The following is a 23,963-nucleotide window of genomic DNA, read 5'->3' on the forward strand; positions in this document are numbered from 1 at the left end:
TCAGTCTTTCAGTACCTACTTATGAAGTGTATCTGAGTATGGAATGCAGGGATAGTAACTGTACCGAATTAACCAAAACGGAGTATGCGGGTGCTGTGTTGTGTACGCAGAATTTGTCTTGATTGGTCCATAAATTGAAACCAGCTGCCATGGGGCTGTAAACTTGGCAACGCCTGTGGTTCTTCGTCCGTGTTCAACATTCAATAGCCAAGCCGAAACTGAATCCCAGATTGAAACTAGATCAAGCCCATTGACATAAATGGAGCTAGCATGCTGATCCAGAACGCGCTTAAACTGCACTCCTCCTCTTATGTCGTCCTGACATAAGTGGTAAATTGGTGGAAGTATTTCAAAGTGCTGCAGGGATTGGCTGTACATCAGTTCTGAGAGTGAATTGCCAACCGGCGCACTTCCCATAGGGCTAAGAGATTGTTGTACATGCAACCCAATTAAAGAGACGGATTTGGAAGTAAACCAAATGAATACGTTCCTCGGAAGGTTCAGACTCACAGAGAATAAATACGCTGAAATCTCACGTACCTCCATGAAGTTCTGGATCGGGCTGTCCTGTGGATCACCTTGTGTGTTTTTGCGCCTTTATTCTCGGAGAGCTGGTGCCATATGCAGCGGCTAGGGGGGCAATCCTATACATGTTTAGACAGAAAAAAGTTCTTCAGCTCCTATTTCCCAGCTAGTATAGTTGTTGTAGGACGGAAGAAAAGTCCTACAACTCCCACCTTTCTCCAGCCAGCATAGCTGGCTGAGGAATGCTGGGAGTTGCAGGACTTTTTTCTGTCTAAACATATATAGGATTGCGCCCTAAATCAAAGAGGAGTGATTCATGAGATCGTAGGTTCAACTCTCACCAGAATCATAACCAGCTCGCCTAAGCCCCAGGTTCCCTTGTGAAATTTGGGAACAATACTGGTATACCTTTCAGGGTTGTTGCAAAAGTTACAGTGATAGCATTTTATTGACTACTGTCTAATTTTGAAGTGGAGTTCAGGCCACGTGGGCGAATTCCCAAAAGAGTTGTGATAAATGTTGGCCAGATACGTCTTTAGCTTCTTGACTTCTAAACAGGCCAAGCATTCGAATTCAAAGTGGATTCCTGCCAGAGCTTACACACATTACACGGTTCCCCTTTGTTTCTCTAGAACCCAAGTGAGAATTAAGTTAAATCCAGGCGGATCCTATTCACACGATTGTTGACTGGGTTTCATTTGGCCAAGATCTCACCAGGGCTTACCGAACCGCGGAACGCGAAGCTGTTCGTAATAGTAGACATGAGCGCTGGAGCATACCTGGGCTAATCTTGTATCCTTGAAAGTAAGACTAATTGAAATCAAACGGACTTACTCCCGAGTAAACACGTTTAGAATTGAGGTGTTAAAATATCATCATCATAGAATGCCTTGTATATGTTTTGAGAGTGCCTCCTTCTTAATATCCAAGAACCACAAACAACCCCCACTCTTTTCCAGGACTGTGCCAATAGACTGCAGTGTGCTTGAATATTGGGGGTGGAGGCTCCCGTGTGTTTGAACGCGGGGGCGGGGGAATTGTCTCTTCAAATGGAAAAAATAGCATGTCTGGGAGAAAGCTGGGCTGAGGGAGGGTGCTTTGAAACCCTAGCTTTCTCTATGCAAGGGTTTAATATACGTATCTAACACTTTGAAGCTGTTCCATCGAAGTGAATGGACCCAACGTTCAATCATTTCAGCTTACAGGTAAGGAATCAGAGGTATGTTTTTGTGCGTATGTAGACACACACACACACACACACACACACACACACGATCCATGACATGCGACCTGAAATGACTGGGAGACAGACCCCATTCACTTCGATGGAGTTTAATTTTCAAGTAGATTTCCTTGAGCGTAAGGGCTGTTGTCCCGTTCTCAAAATGTGTTCTGCAATAATAGCTGTCTCGTCCCATTTCAAGCCCTCTTTGTAAAGACCCTTCTGCTTTGCCTTGGCAAGAGACCATTGCTCATTTGAGTTCCTCGCGATTTGCAAATGAACACAATTCTCTAGGAGCGAGTGATCACTTTTTAGAGGCATGAGTGAAATCAAGGAGACATTATTGTTCACAGGTAAGGTGTTTATGATTTGGGTGTGAAAATCGCCCCCCCACACACACACTTTGCAGTGATGCTGAAGGGGAAACACTCACACTCACATACACACACACACACACACACACAACCCATTCATCCTCAAAGCAAATGCGTTTCTGCCTGCAACTCAGCAAGTGCAAATATTGAAAAAACCACGGTAAGACTTTTGAAGGTCTGAAATTACCTGCATAAGCTTTAAGGTATCTAACACATCTTATGAAAATACTAATACTAATAAACAATTATGGCTTTATGCTGTGATAGCTTGAAATACCTAGATATTAGACTAACATGGCTATTCAGAATTAATTCTCACTGAGTTCAATGGTACTTACCCCCAGGTAGTTATACATAGGATTGCAGCCTTAATTAAATAAATACAGAGATGTTGCTTTTAAAGCAAATTATAATGTAATTGGAATGACCCTCAAAGCAAAGTGTAACTTTTTGAGAATGCTGTTGATGTTGGAAATAATCCGGTTTTTGTTCCACTTCACTCTTAATTTATTTGATACTACATGAGATCTTTGGTTATTTCAAACTCAGTTATGAAACAGGATTTGTCAAGGTAGTGGCGTTAAGAACTGCCCTTCCCCACCATCCTAACACACAGGCAGGATCCATTCCAGCCAAAGCTAAGCACTTCAGTAAGTCCTGTTCGTTTCAATGGGAGAGTTAGACATGCGCAGATCTTCCATATTGGAAGAAATGAGATAAAGCTGCAAACTAACCTGGGAGTAAATCTCTTTGAACTTAATGGGACTCAAGTTCTGAGCAGACATGCATTGCATTGTTAAAAGTGCTTACCTATATTTGGGGGAATGTCTTAATGATTCTAATGATTGTACTTCCATCTATTGCATTAAAGATGGTGTGTGTGGGTGTGTGTGTGTGAGAGAGAGAGAGAGAGAGAGAGAGAGACTTTAAAAGTGATCTTTAGTAGAGAGATTTAAAATAGGCTATCAAGATCTGCTAATTTTTCCTTCCAACAGAGAGATCCTATCTACACTTCTTCGCAAAAGTCCCACTAAAATCCACAACATTTATTCCCAAGTACATCCGACTGAAGTTCAAGCTTTGCATCTGTTACTTATCTACTGTGTATTGTCTCAGCACCAATGTTTGCATATATTTTAAACTGGCCTAGTCATACTAGGTAGAACGAATAACAGCAATAATAATAAATAATTAGAGAAGACAGTCAGTAAATTATCTGCCTGTTTCCCACCCGCAGTTGAAAAGTACTTGGATTTAAACCGATGGACACCTCAAGCCAACACACACATACTTGGAAATGAATTCAAGAAATTACTGGAAATCAAACCCAGACAATCGGATCAGGTGTCTATTGGGCATTCAAGCACTTCCGCTTAACTGACTTGCGAATTGTTGTAATCCTCCTCAGGTTATTTGCTCCGACATCTACTGAAGAGGAGGTTTGGGGGAATAACGCCACCACTGAGAACTCAAGCAGGCTAATACACAGGCGATGGACGCTCACCGCACATGACGGAAGGAAGAGTGCATCCGATCGCTACTTTTAATCGCATTAAAAGGGTGGCAGTTTGGAATTAACAAGGCGGCCTCCGGCATCCCGGAACCTCATCTTTTAATGCAGAAAAACTGCTTTCCTGTAACCATTTGTTGCATGTAGGTGTCCCCTCTTTCCTACAGACGTCCTTAAAACACCCCGGCCAAACCGCAGTACGCATCGCAGTCCGGGCTGGGTCTGGGCACAGGGGGGGAGGCATCCGCCATCCGGCGCAGCGTCGACGCGTGTGCGCGCTCACCAGCGCTCGGGACTAGTTGGGCTGTGCGCCGCGTCACGTCCTGAGGGAACCGAAGGCAAATGTTAAAAAGGAAAGGCTCCGTCCGGGAGCTGCGCATGCGCGGAAGCAACGCGGAATTCTCCCCGCCGTGGGTCTCTCTCTCGCCTTGAGGCTGAAGAAGTGGGATTTCTCCAGGGGCGTTTATGTAGCTTCAGTCCTGAATCTCTCTCTCTCTCTCAGCAGCAGAAAGGGGAATATTTGGACACGTGGACTCCAGGGATCGACGTGGTCCTTTTTGCCCCCTAAACGCCTTCACCTGCGCAAACCCTCTCGAACTGCGAGGGGCCGACTTCGCGGTGGGGGGCTTAGAATCGGGTCCGTTTCCAGCCCCTGCCCTCAGACGAACTCTCAGGTCGTTGAGGCCCCGCTGCAGTTTTGCAGCCTGCCCGCAAACTACCCACGCACACGGAACTCTGTTGCGAAAGGTGAAATCCTGCGCAACGCTTACCCGGGAGTAAGTCTCACTGGATTCAGCAGGACTTGCTTCCGAGCAAACGTGCACAGGACCGGGCCGCGCGAAGAGCGAGCGGAGTTCGGCGGGATGCCGGCGGCGGGCGGCTCGCTTGGGGTGGGGGCCCTTCTCTGCTTGCTTGCTTGCTTGCTTGCTTGCTTCCCTCCGGGGGATCGAACACTGGGCCGGCAGACGCGGCCTCTCGCCTGCTCCCGCCCGCCGCCAGGGGCCTGGCTGGCTGAGCCGGGCGCTTCCTCGCTGGGCTGGCAAGTCTTTGCCAGGAAGAAGCCGATCGCCGGCACCAGCCGCCGATTTGACCGCGCCGCCCCCTCGGGGCTTGGCGGGGCTCCACGGCCTCCGCCGCGCTTACGCAGAAACGCCGGGCTTTTCCCCGCGGCAAAAGCCCCAGCCGGCCGGGGAAGTCCTTGGCGAGGTCTGGCGGAGAGAGGCTGATCTCTCTTTGAAACCGTGTGGGCGGTGATCTGCTTTCGCCTTTTCCAGACGGGCTGCCTCCTGTCCTGGGTGCTCCGAAGTTGTGGCGCTTCAGCTCAAAGGCGTGTCTGGAAACGAGTAAATGAGCTTTCGCTCCCGCCTCAGCGTTAAAACCGAGGAAAGCCTTACAAGGATGCAGGTCGCGGGGTGCGTCTTCTGGTGCTGGCGGCGTAAGCCTATGCATGCTTACTCGGAAGTAAGCCCCGCTGTATTCCACGAGGTTCACTCCCAACTAAGCGTGGATAGGACTGCACCCTTAAGCCGAGCTCCTGAATGTTACTAAGGAGTCGTCTTCTCCATGTAGCTTGTCCTCCCGTGTAACTAATCTCGGCACTATAAAGTGGCTTTTCTTGCCACAGTGCAGGAGTCCGGTGGCAGAGAATAACCCCCTCCCCCGGCAAAACAAGCGTTTAGAAACGTCTGCCCCCGCCACGTGACGCTCAGAACAAAAGGCCCCCGCAGCAGCGCTCCGCGGGGATACCGGAATCCCAGGCAGGAGGAGTGGAGGGGCTCTTTTCTTCTGTCTAGGTTCCTTATCGTGGGGGGGGGGGTGTTCTACGTGACGGCGTGAATCCGGCTAAATGTGGGACTTGGGCTGTATGTGTGCAATTCTAATCGGAGCTTTTGTATATTTTCATCAGGAAGCAGCATAGGCTCAGATAAATAGAATGAGCGAGACAAGGACCTGACTCGCCCAGTGCCAGATTTTGGCTTAGAAGACCAAGGATTAAAAATAAATAAATCCTACCCCTCAGTTTACGGACTACGTGCGTGGCATTGGCTAACATTCTCTCGGCTCTACTTTCCCTAGGTGAAATATGAGGCCTTTGCGCCGCGGTAGTTCACCACCCCGCATCCAGAAAGTCCCAGGTTGGCACGTCCAGGTAGGGTTCGGAAAGGTCCCTGTTTTCACCTTGGAGAGCCGCTGCCAGTCCGTGTCAACAGTACTGGGCTGGATGGACTCATTATGTTAAGGAGCGGACTTCTGAAGAATGAAGTGGTATATATTTCGGGCGGGAGAAGAGAAGGCATGTCGACCTTTCCGTAGAACAGGCGCTAGAATATTGTATTTAGCGGGGAGGGTTCAGACATAGTCACAGGAGGTTAATCCCGAGAGTGAAGTGCGTGTGAACCCAAAAGGCATTCAGTCCCCAGTGCCTGTGCTCGAAGAGAATCAGCTACCATCATGAGAACCTTTGGATCTGAGGACCCCGATTCTCGGCGGACGCAAGAGCCGGTGGACCATCCATCACCTCGCTTCCATGTCTTGCCTGGAAGTGTCTGGCAAAGTGCAAACGCTGGTGCTGCTGAGACCAGTTTTTAAACTCCTGCACGACCAGGCACACGCCAACTATCCAGAAAGAAAGAAGTCAGATCACCTTCCCGTGGATAAATTCTTACTAAGGCACATTCCTGAGCGCAGGAAATCGTACGAACGATGATTGGTCAGTCGTGACACGCTTTCCTCCAACGCGAGGAATGTTGTAACGTGTGAAGCGGCCCTTGATGTGTGTGGCAATGGCACGAGTTTGCAAGGTTTGTGTTGTAGATGCTACATTAGAACTTTTGTTTATCCGCAACATACATGGAAAGTTAAAAAAAGAAAACTCAGAGGAACAACCGAGCTGCGAGGTTCAGTTCTTGAAAGGAATGCAAAGTAATTCATTCAGTTTTTAAAAATAAAAAAAATGTTGGCTGCGGAGACGAGGGGGAAATCTGAAAGAGAGCTTACTCAGGAATGTTTCAGGGTCCCTCCGGTGTGGGAGGAATTTTCCCTTCTATACCCTGGCGTTGGAAAAGCCTAAACCCGCTGCGAGACGGTTTACTCTAATCCCTGCCTAACAGATCCATCTCAGCATAGCCATGTATATCTGTTATAGGGCGTGCATTATGATAGCTCCATGGTATACAAAGAACTAAGAATGGACGAGTTTCATTAATTAGGCACATCTATGTAAATAGAAGTGGCCGCTGAACTCAGGAGTTTCTTGGGGAGGCGGGTGTGTGTGAGAAAAAATAACGGAACAGTGTAAATAAACTCGGTATTATTTATGTATTTATTATTTTTCTTGAAGCTTGATAGAGGAAATTGTCCATCAAATCCCTTGACCTCGCAAGGCTGAAGTACTTCGGTTTAACCGCTCTGTGGATCGTGCCCATGCACACACAGCCTAATACTTCCCAGAGTATTAGGAAGTAAAGCTAGTTGAACTTCCACAGGATTAAAAATGTCGATGCAGTGCAGTCCTAGGCACATCTACTCAGTAACTCCCCTGAGCTCAGTAGGACTTACTCGCAGGTAAGTGTGTGTGTCTATATAGACTTGCAGTTTAGTGAACTTCCTTAGGTTTAAACACTCCAGTCCAGCAGGGAATGGAGCGTTTGAGACTGTACATTCCAGTATTTCCCTACTTTCCAGGATGGTTTTGCGTTCAAACAATACCTAATGAATGCCTCCTTTGTAACCGAAGGCTGCGACCCTAAACGCGCTTACTGGGAAGTAAGGTCTTCTTGAACTCAGTGGGACGTCCGAGTAAAGAGGCTTACGGCGCAATCCTACGCATTAGACAGAAGTAAGTCCTACAACTCCCAGCCTTCCCCAGCCAGGGACTTATTTCTGTCTAAACATGCCTAGAATCGCGCCCTTAGGATCTCGCTGCTTACTCTGAAGTTATAGTTTAGGTGGGTCGATTCTTCCTTCTCCCGGCTAAGGAGCACGGCAGCAACCACACCTCCCGCCTTAAATTCAGGTGCTGCCTTTGACCTACGCCGAGAGCCTTAAAACCTCTCTCTCTCCGTCATAAGGGCAGCGCCCCGCGCGTTCTTCAATTAGCTGGAGTAGGCGCAGGAAGATCAGGCTCGGCGCACGGAAGAATCGACGGCCCGACGAAGACACCGCAGCAGGAGCCGATTGCGCCGCGCCGCCTCCAGCCGGTCCGCGAGGTCCGCGTGGATTCGTCCTTCTAGGCCCGCAACAGCCTCCCTCTAGGCTCAGCCGGCTGGCAGGACTGGTGCCTGCCCATCTGATGTCACAATGAGGCGCAAGCTGCGGCCTCTCTCCCGCCCCTTTATGGCGCCAGCTTCCGTTTGGTTGCCTAGGAGAAAGATACACACGGCAGCCCAAACTGAAAAGGCCCCGGGGAAAGGGAGAAGGGCCCTGGCTGCAGATCCCGAGTAGGAGGTTGAGTTGGCGGCGCCGGCCGGATCTCTCGAGTGAAGGAACGCTGGGGGCAAGGAAGGGCCCCCCCCCTAAAAGTTCAGAGAGATCCGGGTGCAATCCCGGCCGAGACACCCCATCAGGGTCGTTCCCGAGGCTCTCAGAAGCTTGTGATCAGCAAGAACCATGAGCCAGAGGCAGGTCCTGCAAGGTATTTTTAAGGCTGAATTTTGTGTGGGGGAGTTACTGAGCTACATAGTTTCTTATGAAAAACAACACACGCTGCCATCCTATATGTGCCTGCTCAGAAGTAAGCCCCATTGAGTTAAATGGAACTTACTGCCAGACAAGTGCACAAAGGATTGTAGCCAAAGAGTCTTGTGGTGCCATACAGACGATGGATTGGATCCAGATTTAGCCATATTTGCAGTAGACCCATTGAAATCAATGGGACTAAAGTTAGGTTGTCTGCACCATCAAGTCGGAGTTTGATTTTCATCTCTATTTGCTGCCCTGTGCTTTTTATACCATTTTGTCTGATGATGAGATCTGCAGATCTTGAAAGCTTGCATGTTTTTTGTGATCTTTTGGCTGGTCTAGTAAATCCTAATATGGATTTTGGAATTTTACGTATGGGCAACACAGCTACCTTTGCTTTTTGTGAGAACTTTGGTACTTGTTACAGTTTCTCATGCATGCTGTCCTCTGGGCAACTTTCTAAAGTGTGAAGGTTTGTAATCTGAAGGCCTAATTGAAATTCACTCATTCTGTCTTCTTTCTTACTTGCAGTGTTCGAGCAGTATCAAAGAGCCCGAACGCAGTTTGTCCAGACTGTGGCGGAACTTGCTACTAGGCCGCAAAATATTGAGACTCTCCAGAATGCAGGTAAAAAAGCAAACAAATTAAACAGTGCTTTGTAAACTTTAATTTGTCTTTCTGTAAAATAAAGAGCGGTTTGGTACTTTGAACTGCCTACCTTTTTAGATAGTCTAAAGATGTTCCAAGAAAATGATCAGGTAAAACATATGTCTACATATTAAAGTCAGCAGGTACATTTGCTTCGTATATCCACACATGGCACTAAGGGAACTCCCAACATGTGTGACTATTTATTGGCTGTTTGCAGGCTATTTCAAGTCATGAAAGACAGAACAGGAGGCGAGGGGCTGCAATTCACCACTCAATGATAAGTCTTCCTGCTTCTAGGCATTGCCTTTGGAAAGGGGTGTGGGGGAATGCAATGTAGATATATTAATCAATTCTTTATTGCGAGTTTCAACAAAACAAACAAAAGAACAACCAAACATTTTTTAAAATCACTGATATAGCTAAAGATCTCAGTTTCAGTTATTACAACATTCTAAAAAGGGAGAAAATAGATTATACATAAACTGCAATAAAAGCAGACCAAATATCCATATATAGGTCCATTTGCAAGTGGCGCCAGTATACCACTCTTTCAAATGTCGCTAGTATTGTTAGGTCTTCAATCCATTGCATTATAGGAGGTGTTCCAGTGTTGTAGTATCAGTCTTTTGGTGGTCATAAGAGTGCGAAAATCCATTTATGCTGACCATGTGTTAAAATCCAAGAAGCAGGTAAAGAATTTGGAAGAGTATTCCAATACGCTCCGGGAGAGAGCGCAGGACAGGAAGGCCTGGCGTGCTATGGTCCATGGGGTCACGAAGAGTCGGACACGACTGAACGACTGAACAACAACAACAACTTCCTCCCCAAAAGAGGCAACTATTGGGCATTTTCAATACATATGATTAAAAGAAACATTAGCTGTATTGCACCTGCAACAATTAGCCGAGTTAGACAAACCTTTATTAAAGAGACGTTGTGTTGTCCAATAGACCTGAAGCAAGAGTTTTTGCTGAATAAGATGTATTCAGAGATCCACAGACATGTCTGATTCAGATGCCAAAGAGGCGATCTATTGATTAGGCAAAACAGGACAATTCAATTTCCTGTTCTGTTCCTGCTTAAGACCCTGTGTATCATATTTATTCACTGATAATAAGTATAAACATGAAACATGGGTCAATGTACCTGATCAACTGCAGTAAGTATTTCAACTAGAGAAGGGGACTCCAAGGCTGTGAAAGTAGTGGGATCAAATCTTGTTGTTCAGTCGTTAAGTCGTGTCCGACTCTTTGTGACCCCATGGACCATAGCACGCCAGGCATTCCTGTCTTCTGCTCTCTCCCGGAGTGTGCTCAAGTTAATATTCATTGCATGGGTGATGCTATCTAGCCATCTCATCCTCTGCCGTCCCCTTCTCCTTTTGCCTTCAATCTTACCCAGCATCAGGGTCTTTTCCAGGGAATTTTCTCTTCGCATTAGGTGGCCAAAATATTTGAGCTTCACCTTCAGTATCTGTCCTTCCAATGAGCAGTCAGGGTTGATTTCCTTTAGGATTGACTGATTTGACCTCCTTGCAGTCCAGGGGACTCGTAAGAGTCTTCTCCAGCACTACAGTTCGAAAGCATCAATTCTTCGGCACTCAGCCTTCCTTATAGTCCAGCTCTCACAGCCATATATTGCTACTAGGAAAACCATAGCTTTGATTAGACGGGCCTTTGTCGGCAAGGTGATGTCTCTGCTTCTTACTATGCTGTCTAGGTGTGCCATAGCTTTCCTCCCAAGGAGCAAGCGTCTCTTAATTTCATGGCTACAGTCACCATCTGCATTGATCTTGGAGCCGAAGAAAGTAAAATCTGCCACTGCTTCCATTTCTTCCCCTTCAATATGCCAGGAAGTGATGGGGCCAGATGCCATGATCTGAGTTTTTTTCATGTTGAGTTTCAAACCAGCTTTTGCACTCTCCACTTTCACCCTCAACAAGAGGCTCTTGAGATCCTCTTCGCTTTCTGCCATTAGGGTGGTATCGTCTGCGTATCTGAGGTTGTTGATAATTCTCCCAGCAATCTTAATTCCGACCTGTGATTCATCCAACCCGGTGTTTCTCATGATGTACTCTGCATATAAGTTAAATAAGCAAGGCAACAATATGCAGCCTTGTCATACTCCTTTCCCAATTTTGAACCACTCGGTTGTTCCATGTCTGGTTCTTACTGTTGCTTCTTGGCCCTCGTACAGGTTTCTCAGGAGACAAGTAAGGTGGTCTGGTACTCTCATCTCTTTCAGAATTTGCCAGAGTTTGTTGTGATCCACACAATCGAAGGCTTTAGCATAGTCAATGAAGCAGAAATAGACATTTTTCTGGAATTCTCTTGCTTTCTCCATGATGCAGCGAATGTTGGCGATTTGATCTCTAGTTCCTCTGCCTCTTCAAAACCCAGCTTGTACTTCTGGTAGTTCTTGGTTCACATACTGCTGAAGCCTAGCTTGTAGGATTTTGAGCATAACCTTGCTGGCATGTGAAATGAGCCAATTGTACTCAAAAGAGTAGTTTGAACACTCTTTGGCATTGCCCTTCTTTGGAATTGGAATGTAAACTGACCTTTTCCAGTCTTGTGGCCACTGTTGAGTGTTCCAAATGTGTTGGCATATTGAGTGCAGCACTTTAACAGCATCATCTTTTAGGATCTTAAATGGCTCAGCTGGAATACTGTCATCTCCGCTAGCTTTGTTGTTAGTAATGCTTCCTAAGGCCCACTTGACTTCACTCTCTAGGATGTCCGGCTCAAGTTCAGTGTGCGCACTATCATGGCTATCAGGGACATTCAGATCTTTCCTGTATAGTTCTTCTGTGTATTCTTTCCACCTCTTTTTAATCTCATCTGCTTCTGTTAGGTCCCTGCCTTCTTTGTCCTTTATCTTGCCCGTCTTTGCACAAAACGTTCCCTTGATATCTCCGATTTTCTCGAAGAGATCTCTAGTCTTTCCCATTCTATTGTTTTCCTCGATTTCTTTGCATTGTTCATTTAAGAAGGCCTTCTTGTCTCTCCTTGCTATTCTCTGGAACTCTGCATTCAGTTGGATATATATTCCCCTTTCTCCCTTGCTTTTTGCTTCCCTTCTTTCCTCAGCTACTTGTAAAGCCTCATCAGACAGCCACTTGGCTTTCTTGCATTTCTTTTTCTTTGGGATGGATTTAGTTGCTGCCTCCTGAACTATGTTATGGACCTCCATCCATAGTTCCTCAGGCACTCTGTCTATCAGGTCTAATCCTTTAAATCTATTCCTCACCTCCACTGTATATTCATAAGGGATATGATTTAGGTCATACCGGAATGGTTTAGTGGTTTTCCCTACGTTCTTCCATTTAAGCCGAAATTTTGCAAGAAGCAGCTCATGCTCTGAGCCACAGTCAGCTCCAGGTCTTGTTTTTACTGACTGTATAGAGCTTCTCCATCGTTGGCTGCAAAGGACATAATCAATCTGATTTTGATATTGACCATCTGGTGATGTCCATGTGTAGAGTCGCCTCTTGTGCTGTTGGAAAAGAGTGTTTGCTATGATCAGCGTGTTCTCTTGGCAAAACTCTATTAGCCTTTGTCCTGCTTCGTTTTGTACCCCAAGGCCATGCTTGCCTGTTATCCCGGTGATTTCTTGACTTCCTACTTTAGCATTCCAATCCCCTATGATGAAGAGGACATCTTTTCTTGGTGTTAGTTCTAGAAGGTGTGGTAGGTGTTCATAGAACCGATCAACCTCAGCTTCTTCGGCCTCAGTGGTTGGGGCATAGACTTGAATTACTGTGATGTTGAATGGTTTGCCTTGGATTCATACTGAGATCATTGTATCGTTTTTGAGATTGTACCCCAGTACTGCTTTTCCCACCCTTTTGTTGACTATGAGTGCTACTCCATTTCTTCTAAGGGATTCTTGCCCACAGTAGTAGATATAATGGTCACCTGAATTAAATTCGCCCATGCTTGTCCATTTTCTTTCCAATTTTCAAATTGGGATTTTCCCAGAGTCAATTAGGCATGGGAAAATGGATTAAACTGTAATTGGCAGGAAATTATACGTCACATGTCTCTAACTGCCTAAAATTGTGGGAGGAGCCCTGTCCACTCTAATATTCTGATAACCTAATGCCACCCATTTGGAGAGAGGCTCCTAACAGGAGGATTCCAAAAATGACGAAGGTGGAAAATCAAATCTAAGTGGAAAAGACCAAAATTTAGTGCAGGTGAGCAGATAAGCCCGATGATATGTAGCAAGATCTGGAAAGCCAAACCTACCTTCTTTGACTGAGAGTTGCATCCTTTTCAAAGATATTCTTCGTGGAAAGGAACCCCCAAAATTTGCAAAACAAAGCATTAAGCCTTTAGAAATATTTGCCAAGTATAAATAAAAGAACCCCATGTATAACATAAAACAATTTGAGGTATAGTATTAATCTTAAGTGCATTAACCTTACCCTGCAAACTAAACTTTAAAGATGCCCATCTATCGATACCCTGTGACATATAATTAGCTAATATACTAGGAAACTGGGATATATTCTAGTGTATTAGTGATCTCCAAAATGGAGATATTAAATGTAAACCTAAACTTGCTAAGGTTTAATTTAGCCTGTTTAGGTATTTAAACTGTTAGTCTGAGAAGTACTGCATCAACTTTTGGGAGCCCCCATTTAATACAGCAAAGTAACAATGTTTGTTTCTCTGCCAATGTTAAATTTGAAAGAGAGAAGTGCCTTCAGATATGCAATGTAGTTTTAAAAATACAATTTTTCCCCAGACACGGAAATGTTGTTATACTGGGAGAAGAAAATGATGACCAAGTGTAGATGTTCAGAAAATTTTGAAACTTCAAAAAAGTTCAAAGCTTGAGTTTTGGGCAGCTCAGGAAGGGAGAGGGATGAGGCAAAGGGGAGGTTAATGCATATGCCCCACACTGTGCATGTAATGTAACATGTGACACAGTGTGTGTATGCACGTGTAGTAATGCTTACTCCTGTGAGGTCTTAGAGTGCTGGGCCAATGAAATGTTGGGAAAGGGGCTGAAGAAAAGTAAGTTGGTGATAGTTCGAGGAGGAGGAAGAGATGCTGGGGAGAAAGAACTGAAAGGACACCAGCGGGAGAAGAGGGAGAAAAATCTTATATCACGTGTTCTCAACCTCAAACTTCAAAAAATGGTGAACAATCTTTTTTTAAAATAAGATTTGTCTGTTTTCACCTTTGTCGGTTTATTTGTATTACATTTATTTTAAAAGAGTAACAAAGTTCCAGTGACAAGGGAAATGGGCAAGCATATTTTTATCCAATCATTGTCGGATTACTAGCCCTCGTGGCAGCATGGGATTTGCACTAGTATATTTATAGCACACAATTACAGTCCAATACTTGGTTATTAAAGATTATGGAAATTCTATTTTACTTTGGGGATGATTTATTTATATTTTGATATGGCTAGTGTTAGGCTGAAATCCTAGACACTGAACTCAATGGGGCTTACTTCCAAGGAGACATATATAGGACCTTACTCTTAGACTGTAATCTTAAACACAATTACTAGGAAGTAAAGACAATTTGACACAATGGGACTTGTTTCCTAATAAACATGCATAGGATTGCTCTGCTAGGTTGTAATCCTTGCATATGCTTGCTCCTGGGAGTAAGCCACATGTTACTTCTGAGTAAGTATGCATAGGATTATGCTGTTAAATCAGTCTTACCATTTTACAATATATACATGCAAAAGTATCTTCCCTCTAATTCAAGAGACCTATGATATCTTCTCTGATAATTTCCAATAGTTAAATAGCGACATGATTTGTACTCAGAGGCACAATATGGGAGCAATATGGGGGAAGCTAACGAGTGTTTGATTACCTCTTGATTAGTTTTATAACGATTCATGCAGGTGAGGCCTAGTGCACACAAATAGCAGCTGAGGTTGTATCTGGATTGTACGAGCTCAGACTGCAGATGAGAGGAGCATGAATGAATGTTCCTTCATAAAAAGAATAACACTACAATCCTATACATGTCTACTCAGAAGTAAGTCCTATTGAACTCAATAGGGCTTATTCCCATGTAAGTGGGCATAGGACTGCAGCCTAAATAAATAAAATGCTTTTATATAGAAAATGTCAGAAAGAAGGGCAGGAACCTAGCTATGTATGAGCTGTTGTACATTCAGTTTAATGAGGTTGTATAAGAGACCTTCCCTGTAGCTTTTGCTCAAAGGTTCAGTAGTATTTAAATGATTCCACTAGCCTGATGAATTCTTTTTCTTCTTTGCTTCCCATGAAGAAGCCCAACATCCTGTTGTGTTGCAGAATGTGATATAGCACAATGAAATTTAAAATTACAGAGATTCTTTTAATAGAGGCTTTAATTTCTAGCCTGTCTAAGAGGAGCACTTATCTGTTTGGAGATCTTGGATTGTTTAATTACAGGAACAGAGGCATAAGAACATGAGGTAGCCACTCAGATTTATAATTAAAGATGGTAGGAACAAGACATGGACTGATTTGTCTTTTTTGTTTTTTTTTTTTACAATCTTAGTAAGCCTGTGAAAGTTCCTAAGGCACTAAGATTTCTCTTAAATGTCTGTAACACATATCTTTTCAAAATGAGCTTTTATCAGAAAGTGTTGTTGAACCAATTGGAAACAGTGACCACAGTGCTATCAGATTTAATATATATTAAAGTGGAAAATTGTCCAGGAAGTCCAAAACACTCACATTTAACTTCAAAAGATGAAACTTCTCTAAGGGAGCAATCTTATGGCCGCTAGTCAGGAGCTAGATGGCCATAGGATATGTGGTTTTCCGGGAACTGACCTCGGAGGCCATGCTCCAAGGTCGGCTCCCGGAGAACCGACCTTCCCCCCCCTTCTTCGCTGCCTCACAGGCAGTGTGGAATGGCCCCATGCTCCCCGCTCGGAAGAAGAGCATGGAGCAACCAAAACAGGGCATTCCAGAGGGCGTTCCAGGGTGGGGAAGGCAGAAGTGCTGGTATGACTCATCCTATGTGTTGTCTGGCAGCCTCCTCCCCTGCTCTACCTTCCCATGGCTAGACAGCTGAATCAGCTGTCAAGCTGCAAATGCAGGGCAGGAGAAACACCAAGGGAACAATCTCCTCTGTGCTTCTCCTGCCCTGCATTGGATAGGCAGTCACCTCCAAGTTCGGAGGTGGCCTATAGGACATAGGATTGTGTCCTAAAATGATGGAACTGGTGAAAAGGAATTTAAAAGGGGTGGGGTCAAGAGGATTAAATCCCTTCAAAATGCTTGGAGATTACTCAAAACCACAATAATAGAAGCCCAGCTAAAATGTATACCACAGGTTAGGCAAGGTAGCACCAAGGCCAAGAGGTCGCCAGCATGGTTAACAAGCAGTGTTAAGGGAGCTTTTAGAGAAAAGAGAGCTTCCTTCAGAAAATGGAAGTCTTGCCCAGGTGAGGAAAGCAAAAGGGTACACAAGCTTGCACAAAGGCAATGCAAACTGACAATAAGAGATGCAAAAAAAGCATTTTGAAGAGCATATCGCTAACAATATCAAGGCCCACAATAAAGAATTCTTTAAATATATCAGAAGCAGAAAACCAACTAGGGAGGCAGTTGGACCATTGGATGACAATGAAGTTAAAGGAGTACTGAAGGAGTACAAGGACAGTGCAAAGAAGCTGAATGAATTCTTTTCATCCGTCTTTACTGCAGAAGATATAGGACAGATTCCTGTGCCTGAACAGATGTTTTCAGGAAGGGAGTCTGAGGAACTGAGGCAAATAGTGGTGACAAAAGATGAAGTCCTCAACCTTGTTGATAAATTGAAAGCAAATAAATCATGGGGCCCAGATGGCATCCATCCTAGAGTTCTCAAAGAACTCAAATATGAAAATGCTGATCTTCTAATCAAAATATGCAACATGTCCCTAAGATCAGCCTCTATACTAAAATTGGTAAATTGGTTGAAGGCATTATTAAAGATAAAATTAGTAAGCATATAGAAGGACAAGCCCTGCTGAAAAAGAATCAACACGGCTTCCACAAAAGTAAGTCCTGTCTCACTAACCTTTTAGAGTTCTTTGGGAGTGTCAGTGAACATGTAGACCAGGGTGACCCAGTAGACACTGTTTACCTGGACTTCCAAAAGGCTTTTGAGAAAGTCCCTCACCAAAGACTCCTGAGCAAACTTAGCAGTCATGGAATAAGAGGAAAGGGCCTCTTATGGATCAGTAACTGGTTAAAGAACAGAAAGCAGAGAATAGAAATAAATGGTAAATTCTCCCAATGGAGGGAAGTAAATAGTGGGGTCCCACAGGGATCTGTATTACCACCAGTGCTCTCCAACCTGTTCATAAATGATCTGGAATTAGGAGTGAGCAGTGAAGTGGCCAAGTTTGTGGATGACACCAAATTATTTAGGGTGGTTAAAACGAAAAGGGATTGTAAAGAGCTCCAAAAGGATCTCTCCAAACTGGAAGAATGGGCATCTAAATGTCAAATGTAAGCAAGTATGAAGTGATTCATGTTATGGCAACAAATCCCAACTTCAAATATAGCCCGATGGGATCTGAGCTAGCAGCGACCAACCAAGAAAGAGATCTTGGGGTTGTGGTGGACTGCTCAATGAAAATGTCAACCCACTGTGCAGCTGCTGTAAAAAAAAAGGCAAACTCCATGTTAGGCATAATTAGAAAAGGAATTGAGAATAAAACTGCCAGTATGATATTGCCTTCATAGAAGTCTATGGTGTGGCCACACTTGGGATACTGTGTGCAGTTCTGGTGACCACACCTAAAAAAGGATATTGTAGAGCTGGAAAAAGTACAGAAAAGGACAAGTAAAATGATCAAGGGGCTGGAGCATCTCCCCTATGAGAGAAGATTCCCACAGCTGGGATTGTTTAGCTTGGAAAAAAGGAGGGTAAAGGGAGACATGATAGAGGTCTTCAAGATTGTGCATGGTGTGGAGAATGTGGATAGGAGACATTTTTCTCCCTCTCTTAAAATACTAGAACCCAGGGTCATCCCATGAAGCTGATTGATGGGAGTTTCAGGACAGATAAAAGGAAGTATTTCTACACAGCACAGTCTGCAAAAACAAGGGGTGGTCAAGTACTGAGAAGGCTGCAATACGTGGCTGATGGACTGAGTTTGGCATGGTGGCGGCAGTCCATGGTGGCATGGTGGTGGTCACAAGTTATGCAAGCATGATTTACGAAGATGTAGCATGGAAGAAGTGAGATCTCTTTAAGGCAGGGGTGGGCAACCTGATGCCCTCCAGATGTTTTTGATGGTGACTCCCATAATCCCTGGCCATTGGCCATGCTGGCTGGAGCTGCTGGGAATTGTAGTCCAAAACATCTGGAGAGCACCAGCTAACTTACCCCTGCTTTATGTCAAGAACAATCCCTTTAAAAAAGGACATACAACAAACTGTAATTAACCAAAATAGAAAATAGGTTTCATAGAATCATATAGAATCATACAATAGTAGGGTTGGAAGGGGCCTACAAGGCCATCGAGTCCAACCCCCCACGCAGTGCAGGAATCCAAGTCAGAGCATCCCTGACAGATGGCTGTCCAGCCTCGTCTTGAGTGCCTCCAGTGTGGGAGAGCCCACCACCTCCCTTGGTAATGGGTCCCATTGTTGTATTGCTCTAACAGTCAGGAAGTTTTTCCTGATGTTCAGCCGGAATCTGGCTTCCTGTAACTTGAGCCCATTATTCCGTGTCCTGCACTCTGGGATGATTGAGGAGATCCTGGCCTTCCTCTCTGTGACAACCATTCAAGTACTTGAAGAGCGCTATCATCTCTCCCCTCAGTCTTGTCTTCTCAAGGCTAAACATGCCCAGTTCTTTCAGTCTCTCTTCATAGGGCTTTGTTTCCAGTCCCCTGATCATCTTTGTTGCCCTCCTCTGAAACCTCTCCAGTTTGTCTGCATCCTTCTTAAAGTGTGGTGCCCAGAACTGGATACAGTACTGCAGATGAGGCCTAACCAGTGCTGAGTAGAGGGGAACTAGTACTTCCCGGGATTTGGAAGCTATGCTTCTATTAATGCAGCCCAAAAGAGCATTTGCCTTTTTTGCTGCCACATCACATTGTTGGCTCATGTTCAGCTTGTGATCGACAACAATTCCAAGATCCTTCTCGCTTGTAGTATTGTTGAGCCACGTATCCCCCATCTTGTAACTATGCATTTGGTTTGTTTTTCCTAGGTGCAGAACTTGGCATTTATCCCTATTACATTTCATTCTGTTGCTTTCTGCCCAGCCCTCCAGCCTATCAAGATCACTTTGAATTTTGTTTCTGTCTTCCAAAGCTATCCCACCCAATTTTGTGTCATCTGCAAATGTGATCAGCATTCCCTGCACCTCCTCCTCCAAGTCATTAATAAAAATGATGAAGAGCACTGGGCCCAGGACTGAGCCCTGCGGTACCCTGCTTTATATTGGTTTCATATACTCCAAAAGGCAGCTTGATATCAGATGGTAGGTTTGGCCAAGAAGGCCCTAATTTGCACATACTACACTTATTTTAGGAGTAGTAGAAAATCTGTTGGGTTAGCAGCAGCAGCAAATTTGGATCATGAATCTGCTTGCCGCTTCCACCAATCATGAGGCAGTGCACGCGCTCCCGCGTGGACCACACAATTCAGCGATTGCCGTTACATGCAGACTGTTCACAGTTGTGTGGTTACATGCAGACTGTTCACAGTTGTGTGGCCAGCTACACAGACAAATGTGTTATGCTGTGTATAAATGAAAACCAAGACTGGGATGAAAGTATATAGCACTAAAAAACCACCCCAAACCTGTGATTGGCTCCTTCTACTATGAAAACATATTTTTTTAAAAGCATTTTTAATAGGAGATAATTACGTCTGTGTGGTGTTTTTTTTTAAGAACACAAGCAACTATCCAGTGGATTGTTTACCATTGCGATAAGATATTTTTAAAGTTTTTTTTAATAATCCCCACTCCCTCAAGCTAACAGATTTGCATCAAAGTTGCTCAAAACAAGGACTGCATTCTGAGAAGAGGTTTTTAAAATGTGTATATATATATTTAAAAGCATCTTAGCAGTATTTATATTTAAAGTTATATAAATCTACAGTGATGTATGTAAAACAGATTTTCGCACACATTTTAATCCACAGTATTGATTTAAGTTGTTACTGCTTGTCTTCGATTGCATGTGTATGCAAACGTGCATCCATATATGTTTAGTCGACAGATGTAGAAATCCTAGAATCTTGGGCAGAGGCGTGGTGTGCACCCAATGGATTATGAACTGTTCTAGATTACAGTGGGAAATTATCTCAGGAAGACCAAAAGTTTAAACTTGAAACATACAAGATTTATTTTGCCACAAATGCTTTACACAAAGGGATCGCTGATCAGTACACCAACTCTAGTATTGGATCGTCAGACAATTCCTAATGATAATGATAGACTGAAGGAAGACTGAGGCAGCGACATAGGGTTTGCTAAGTAAGGTGTGGGGAGGGCATTAAAGAAATGGCAAAGTGTTACTTGGAGGCCAAAGCACAGCAGGGAAAAGTCACTTTTCAATGGCACGGGGTTGGCCATGCAAGAGGCAGAATAGATCGATTTTGGGTTGTATCCAATATTAGTCCTGCTTAGAATAAACCCATTGACCCAATTCACATGATTATTGTAAGCTATGCTGTGGTGCATGCTGGGCATGATTTGCATAATCACCTGCCCTGCCGTGGCTTGTCATGTCATCCAAACCCAGACTTGTTGGAGGGGGAAACATCCCTAAAATAACACAACAACAGGCCATGGTATTATTTGATAGTTGTTCCCCATCAAATAAGCCATGCTGCCCAGATTTGGGTGACATGACAGGCCACATCTGGGTGGGCAATTAGGCAGATGGCACCAGTGGTGTAGTGGTAAATTTTGAAGTTCAGGGGCTCAGCATGACTGTCCCAATAGCCACACTTCCAAAGAGAATCCCAAAATTTAGGCACCTGGATTGATCCATCTCAACAAACCAGTTCTAGAAGTTTTCATCCACACTAGGAGCAGGTCTTTGGTAAAGCTAATGAGTCTTAATTGCCCATTCAAGACCAAATCATCCCAAAATACTTTGCATTACAACAGGGAACAATGTATTATTGCTGGGAAAACTCATACTCCCCCAGCTACTGTGAGGATTGCAGCAAGGGAACAGGGGCTTCTAATGGGGGTGGCAGATGATAGCAGCATCCCTGCTAATAAAAAAGTGCTGGTGCTGGGTCCCTGGGAGCCCTGGCTCCACTACACCACAGCCTGACATGCACCGTGGCTTAAACAAGCCACCACTGTGGCTTGTTTAGCCTGTGATGATCATGTGAACCATGCCACTGAAATGAACGGGGATTAAATTAGACTAACATTGGATACATCCCTTTGAGTGAATAAGAAAGTGATAGAGAAAGAGAGTTCAATAAAGTCAGAGTGGGTATATTGACGTTAGAGTGGGTATATTGACCTGTTTCAGAGGAAGGCGAAAGCAAATGGTTTCATTTCCTGGTTGGTCACATTTCATGGAAATTCACAGAGGGCAGTGGCTACATTGACTCTCAGGGCCTCTGGTCCCAAATTCACAATGGGGTAACCATGCCACACAGGGTAGAAAACCACCATGCGTACAGTGGCCTTCAATCCCACGCAGACTAAGGCTGGTGGTATAGGCAGTGATGGTGGACTGATGGCAGACTGAGCCACATCTAGGAATCCCTGGGCTCTACACGGTGCAGAATGCCATTGCAAAAACAGAATTTGGAGTGGAGGTCAGTGAAACAGGTGCCTCTCCTTGGATCCTAACTAACCAAAAGAAAATAAGACCATAACAAGAGCCATGCCGGATCAGATCAAGGGTCCCTCTAGTCCAACATTCTGTTCACACAGTGGCCAACCAGCTGCCTGTGGAAAGCTTACAAGCAGGAAATGAGTGCAACAGCACCCTCCTGCCCATGTTCCCCTCAACTGGTGTACATAGTCATACTGCCTCTGAAACTGGAGGTAGCGTATAGACATCAGGACTAGTAGCCATTGATAGCTACTATCAATGCCTTATCCTCTATGAACTTGCCCAATCCCCATTTAAAGCCATCCAAGTTGGTTGCCATCAGTACAACTTGTGGAGGTGAATTCCATAGTTTACCAATGTGCTGTGTGAAGAAGTACTTCCTTTTATCCTGAAACACCAAGCAATCAGCTTCATGGGATGAGCCTGGGTTCTAATATTATGAGAGAGCAAGAAAAATGTCTCCCTAGCCACTTTCTCCACATCATGCATAATTCTGTATACCTCATGTCTCCCCTTAACTGCCATATTTTCTAAGCTAAACAATCACAGCTATTGTAATGTTTCCTCACAGAGGAGGTGGTGCAGCCCCCTGATCATTTAGATGCCCTTTTCTGCACTTTTTTCCCCAACTCCGCAATATCCTTTTTCAGGTGCAGTGACCAGAACTGTACACAGTATTCTAAGTGTGGTCGTACTACAGATTTGTATAAGGGGAGTATGATCTTAGCATGATAAGGAGTATGATAAGGGGAGTATAACAAACACAGAGTGAAGCAGGGAAATTGGGAGGAGATGAAGGAGGGAAGCTAGATAAGGGTTGGACATGCCTTGCACGGCAGCCTGCAAAATCCTAGTGCAACACCCTTGACAGCTCGGCCACAGGAAGGTGAGCTTAATATCAGCAGTCCTTTACAGCCACATTGCTTACTCCTGCTGTGAGGCCTGGGCTCCCGGGGGTTTGAGTGACACACAAATGTCCATGGCCCAAAGACTTTTTCTTTACATGAGCATAGTTTAGTTGACCATTACATTCAAAATAGCCGAAGAAAGAGAAATTTTCAAAAACAAAAATATTTTTAAGAGCTTTATCTGTACACTAGTTGGATATGGCTCTTGGGCTTGGATTTATGCAGATGTTGGGCTTCAGTCCTGTGCACACATACTTGAGAGCAAGCTTCATTGAACTCAGTCGAACTTGCTTCTGAATAAACACTGGGAGATGTTGGGCCAGGGAGGGTACGACGAGTGGAAAGAACTATGCATGTTGCCTTGAGTTCCTTGGAAGAAGCGGCGGGCGGGTGGGATATAAATGTAATAAACGTATGTATTGAGTGTATGAGACAAAAAGCTAATGAAGTCATGTTGAAATGATGATGGCGTATACCAGGGTGGGGAACCTTTTTCACTCTGAGGGGCACATTCCCTCATGGATAATCTCCAAGAGACAACATGCCAGTGGTGGGTGGGACCAAAGCCAAAAGTGGATGGGCTCAAAGGCACATACAAATTCCATTCATGCATGTTATCAAACACACACATACACAAGCAGTAGCTAGGCTTGAAAAAAAGCGTCTCATTGGGGCCAACCTTCTCCAGCTGCAACCCCCCCCCCCCAATTGCTGTCCTGAAAAGCAATAAGCCTTAATAAAAATCTTCCATTGGCGCCAACGGAAAGCTTTTTTCAAGCCAAACTGTTGGGGGTGTGTGGAGAGGGGCTCTAGGCCAGTCAGGGAGGTCCTGTGGACAGGTTCCCCACACCCGGTTTATACAGTTGGCAGAAAGTCTCTTTCCTATCTCACGTTCAGAAGAACCCACTTATAGGGGAATAAATTGAGTTGAATGTAGTTCTGAGTAAATCCGTATACAGGAGAGGTGAGCTCACTGCAGTTACCCTGTTTTGGAGAGACATGCCATCTTCCTAGAGAACTGAGCTCAGGAGCAACTGAGTAAAAGTTCATCCAGTAAAAAGTTCATCCAGTAAAAGCTGATTGTGCAGAGTTCTGACTGGCCGGCCCTTCTGACAGTCATAAATCTATTTCCTCTTTCCCCTTCCTGAAGCAGCAGTTCAAGGTTTGAAAAACCACCCAGATTGGATTTAAGAAGAGGTGCTGAATAAACATGTAATCAGAAAAGCATGCCAGGCACCTGTCCTAGCAGGGGGGGAAAGTCTGGCCAAAGTATGGTAGAAATCCATGGACCCAGGCATGTATGT

General features: G+C 44.7%; 1 protein-coding gene across 1 annotated transcript in view; it reads left to right on the forward strand.

Moving 5' to 3' along the window:
• Positions 1 to 8,004: 8,004 nt before the first annotated feature.
• SPAG6 (sperm associated antigen 6) overlaps positions 8,005 to 23,963 on the forward strand; it is a 71,789-nt gene continuing 55,830 nt past the window's right edge. The window contains exons 1-2 of the mRNA XM_084860478.1: positions 8,005 to 8,264; positions 8,843 to 8,938. Of these exons, the coding sequence (XP_084716604.1) occupies positions 8,240 to 8,264; positions 8,843 to 8,938 (121 nt within the window). The 5' untranslated portion in view covers positions 8,005 to 8,239. The remainder of the gene's footprint in view (positions 8,265 to 8,842; positions 8,939 to 23,963) is intronic.

Source organism: Heloderma suspectum, chromosome 5 (genome assembly GCF_057233095.1).
Source record: "Heloderma suspectum isolate Gila_16-S chromosome 5, 16-S_ref, whole genome shotgun sequence".
Classification (NCBI taxonomy): domain Eukaryota; kingdom Metazoa; phylum Chordata; class Lepidosauria; order Squamata; family Helodermatidae; genus Heloderma; species Heloderma suspectum.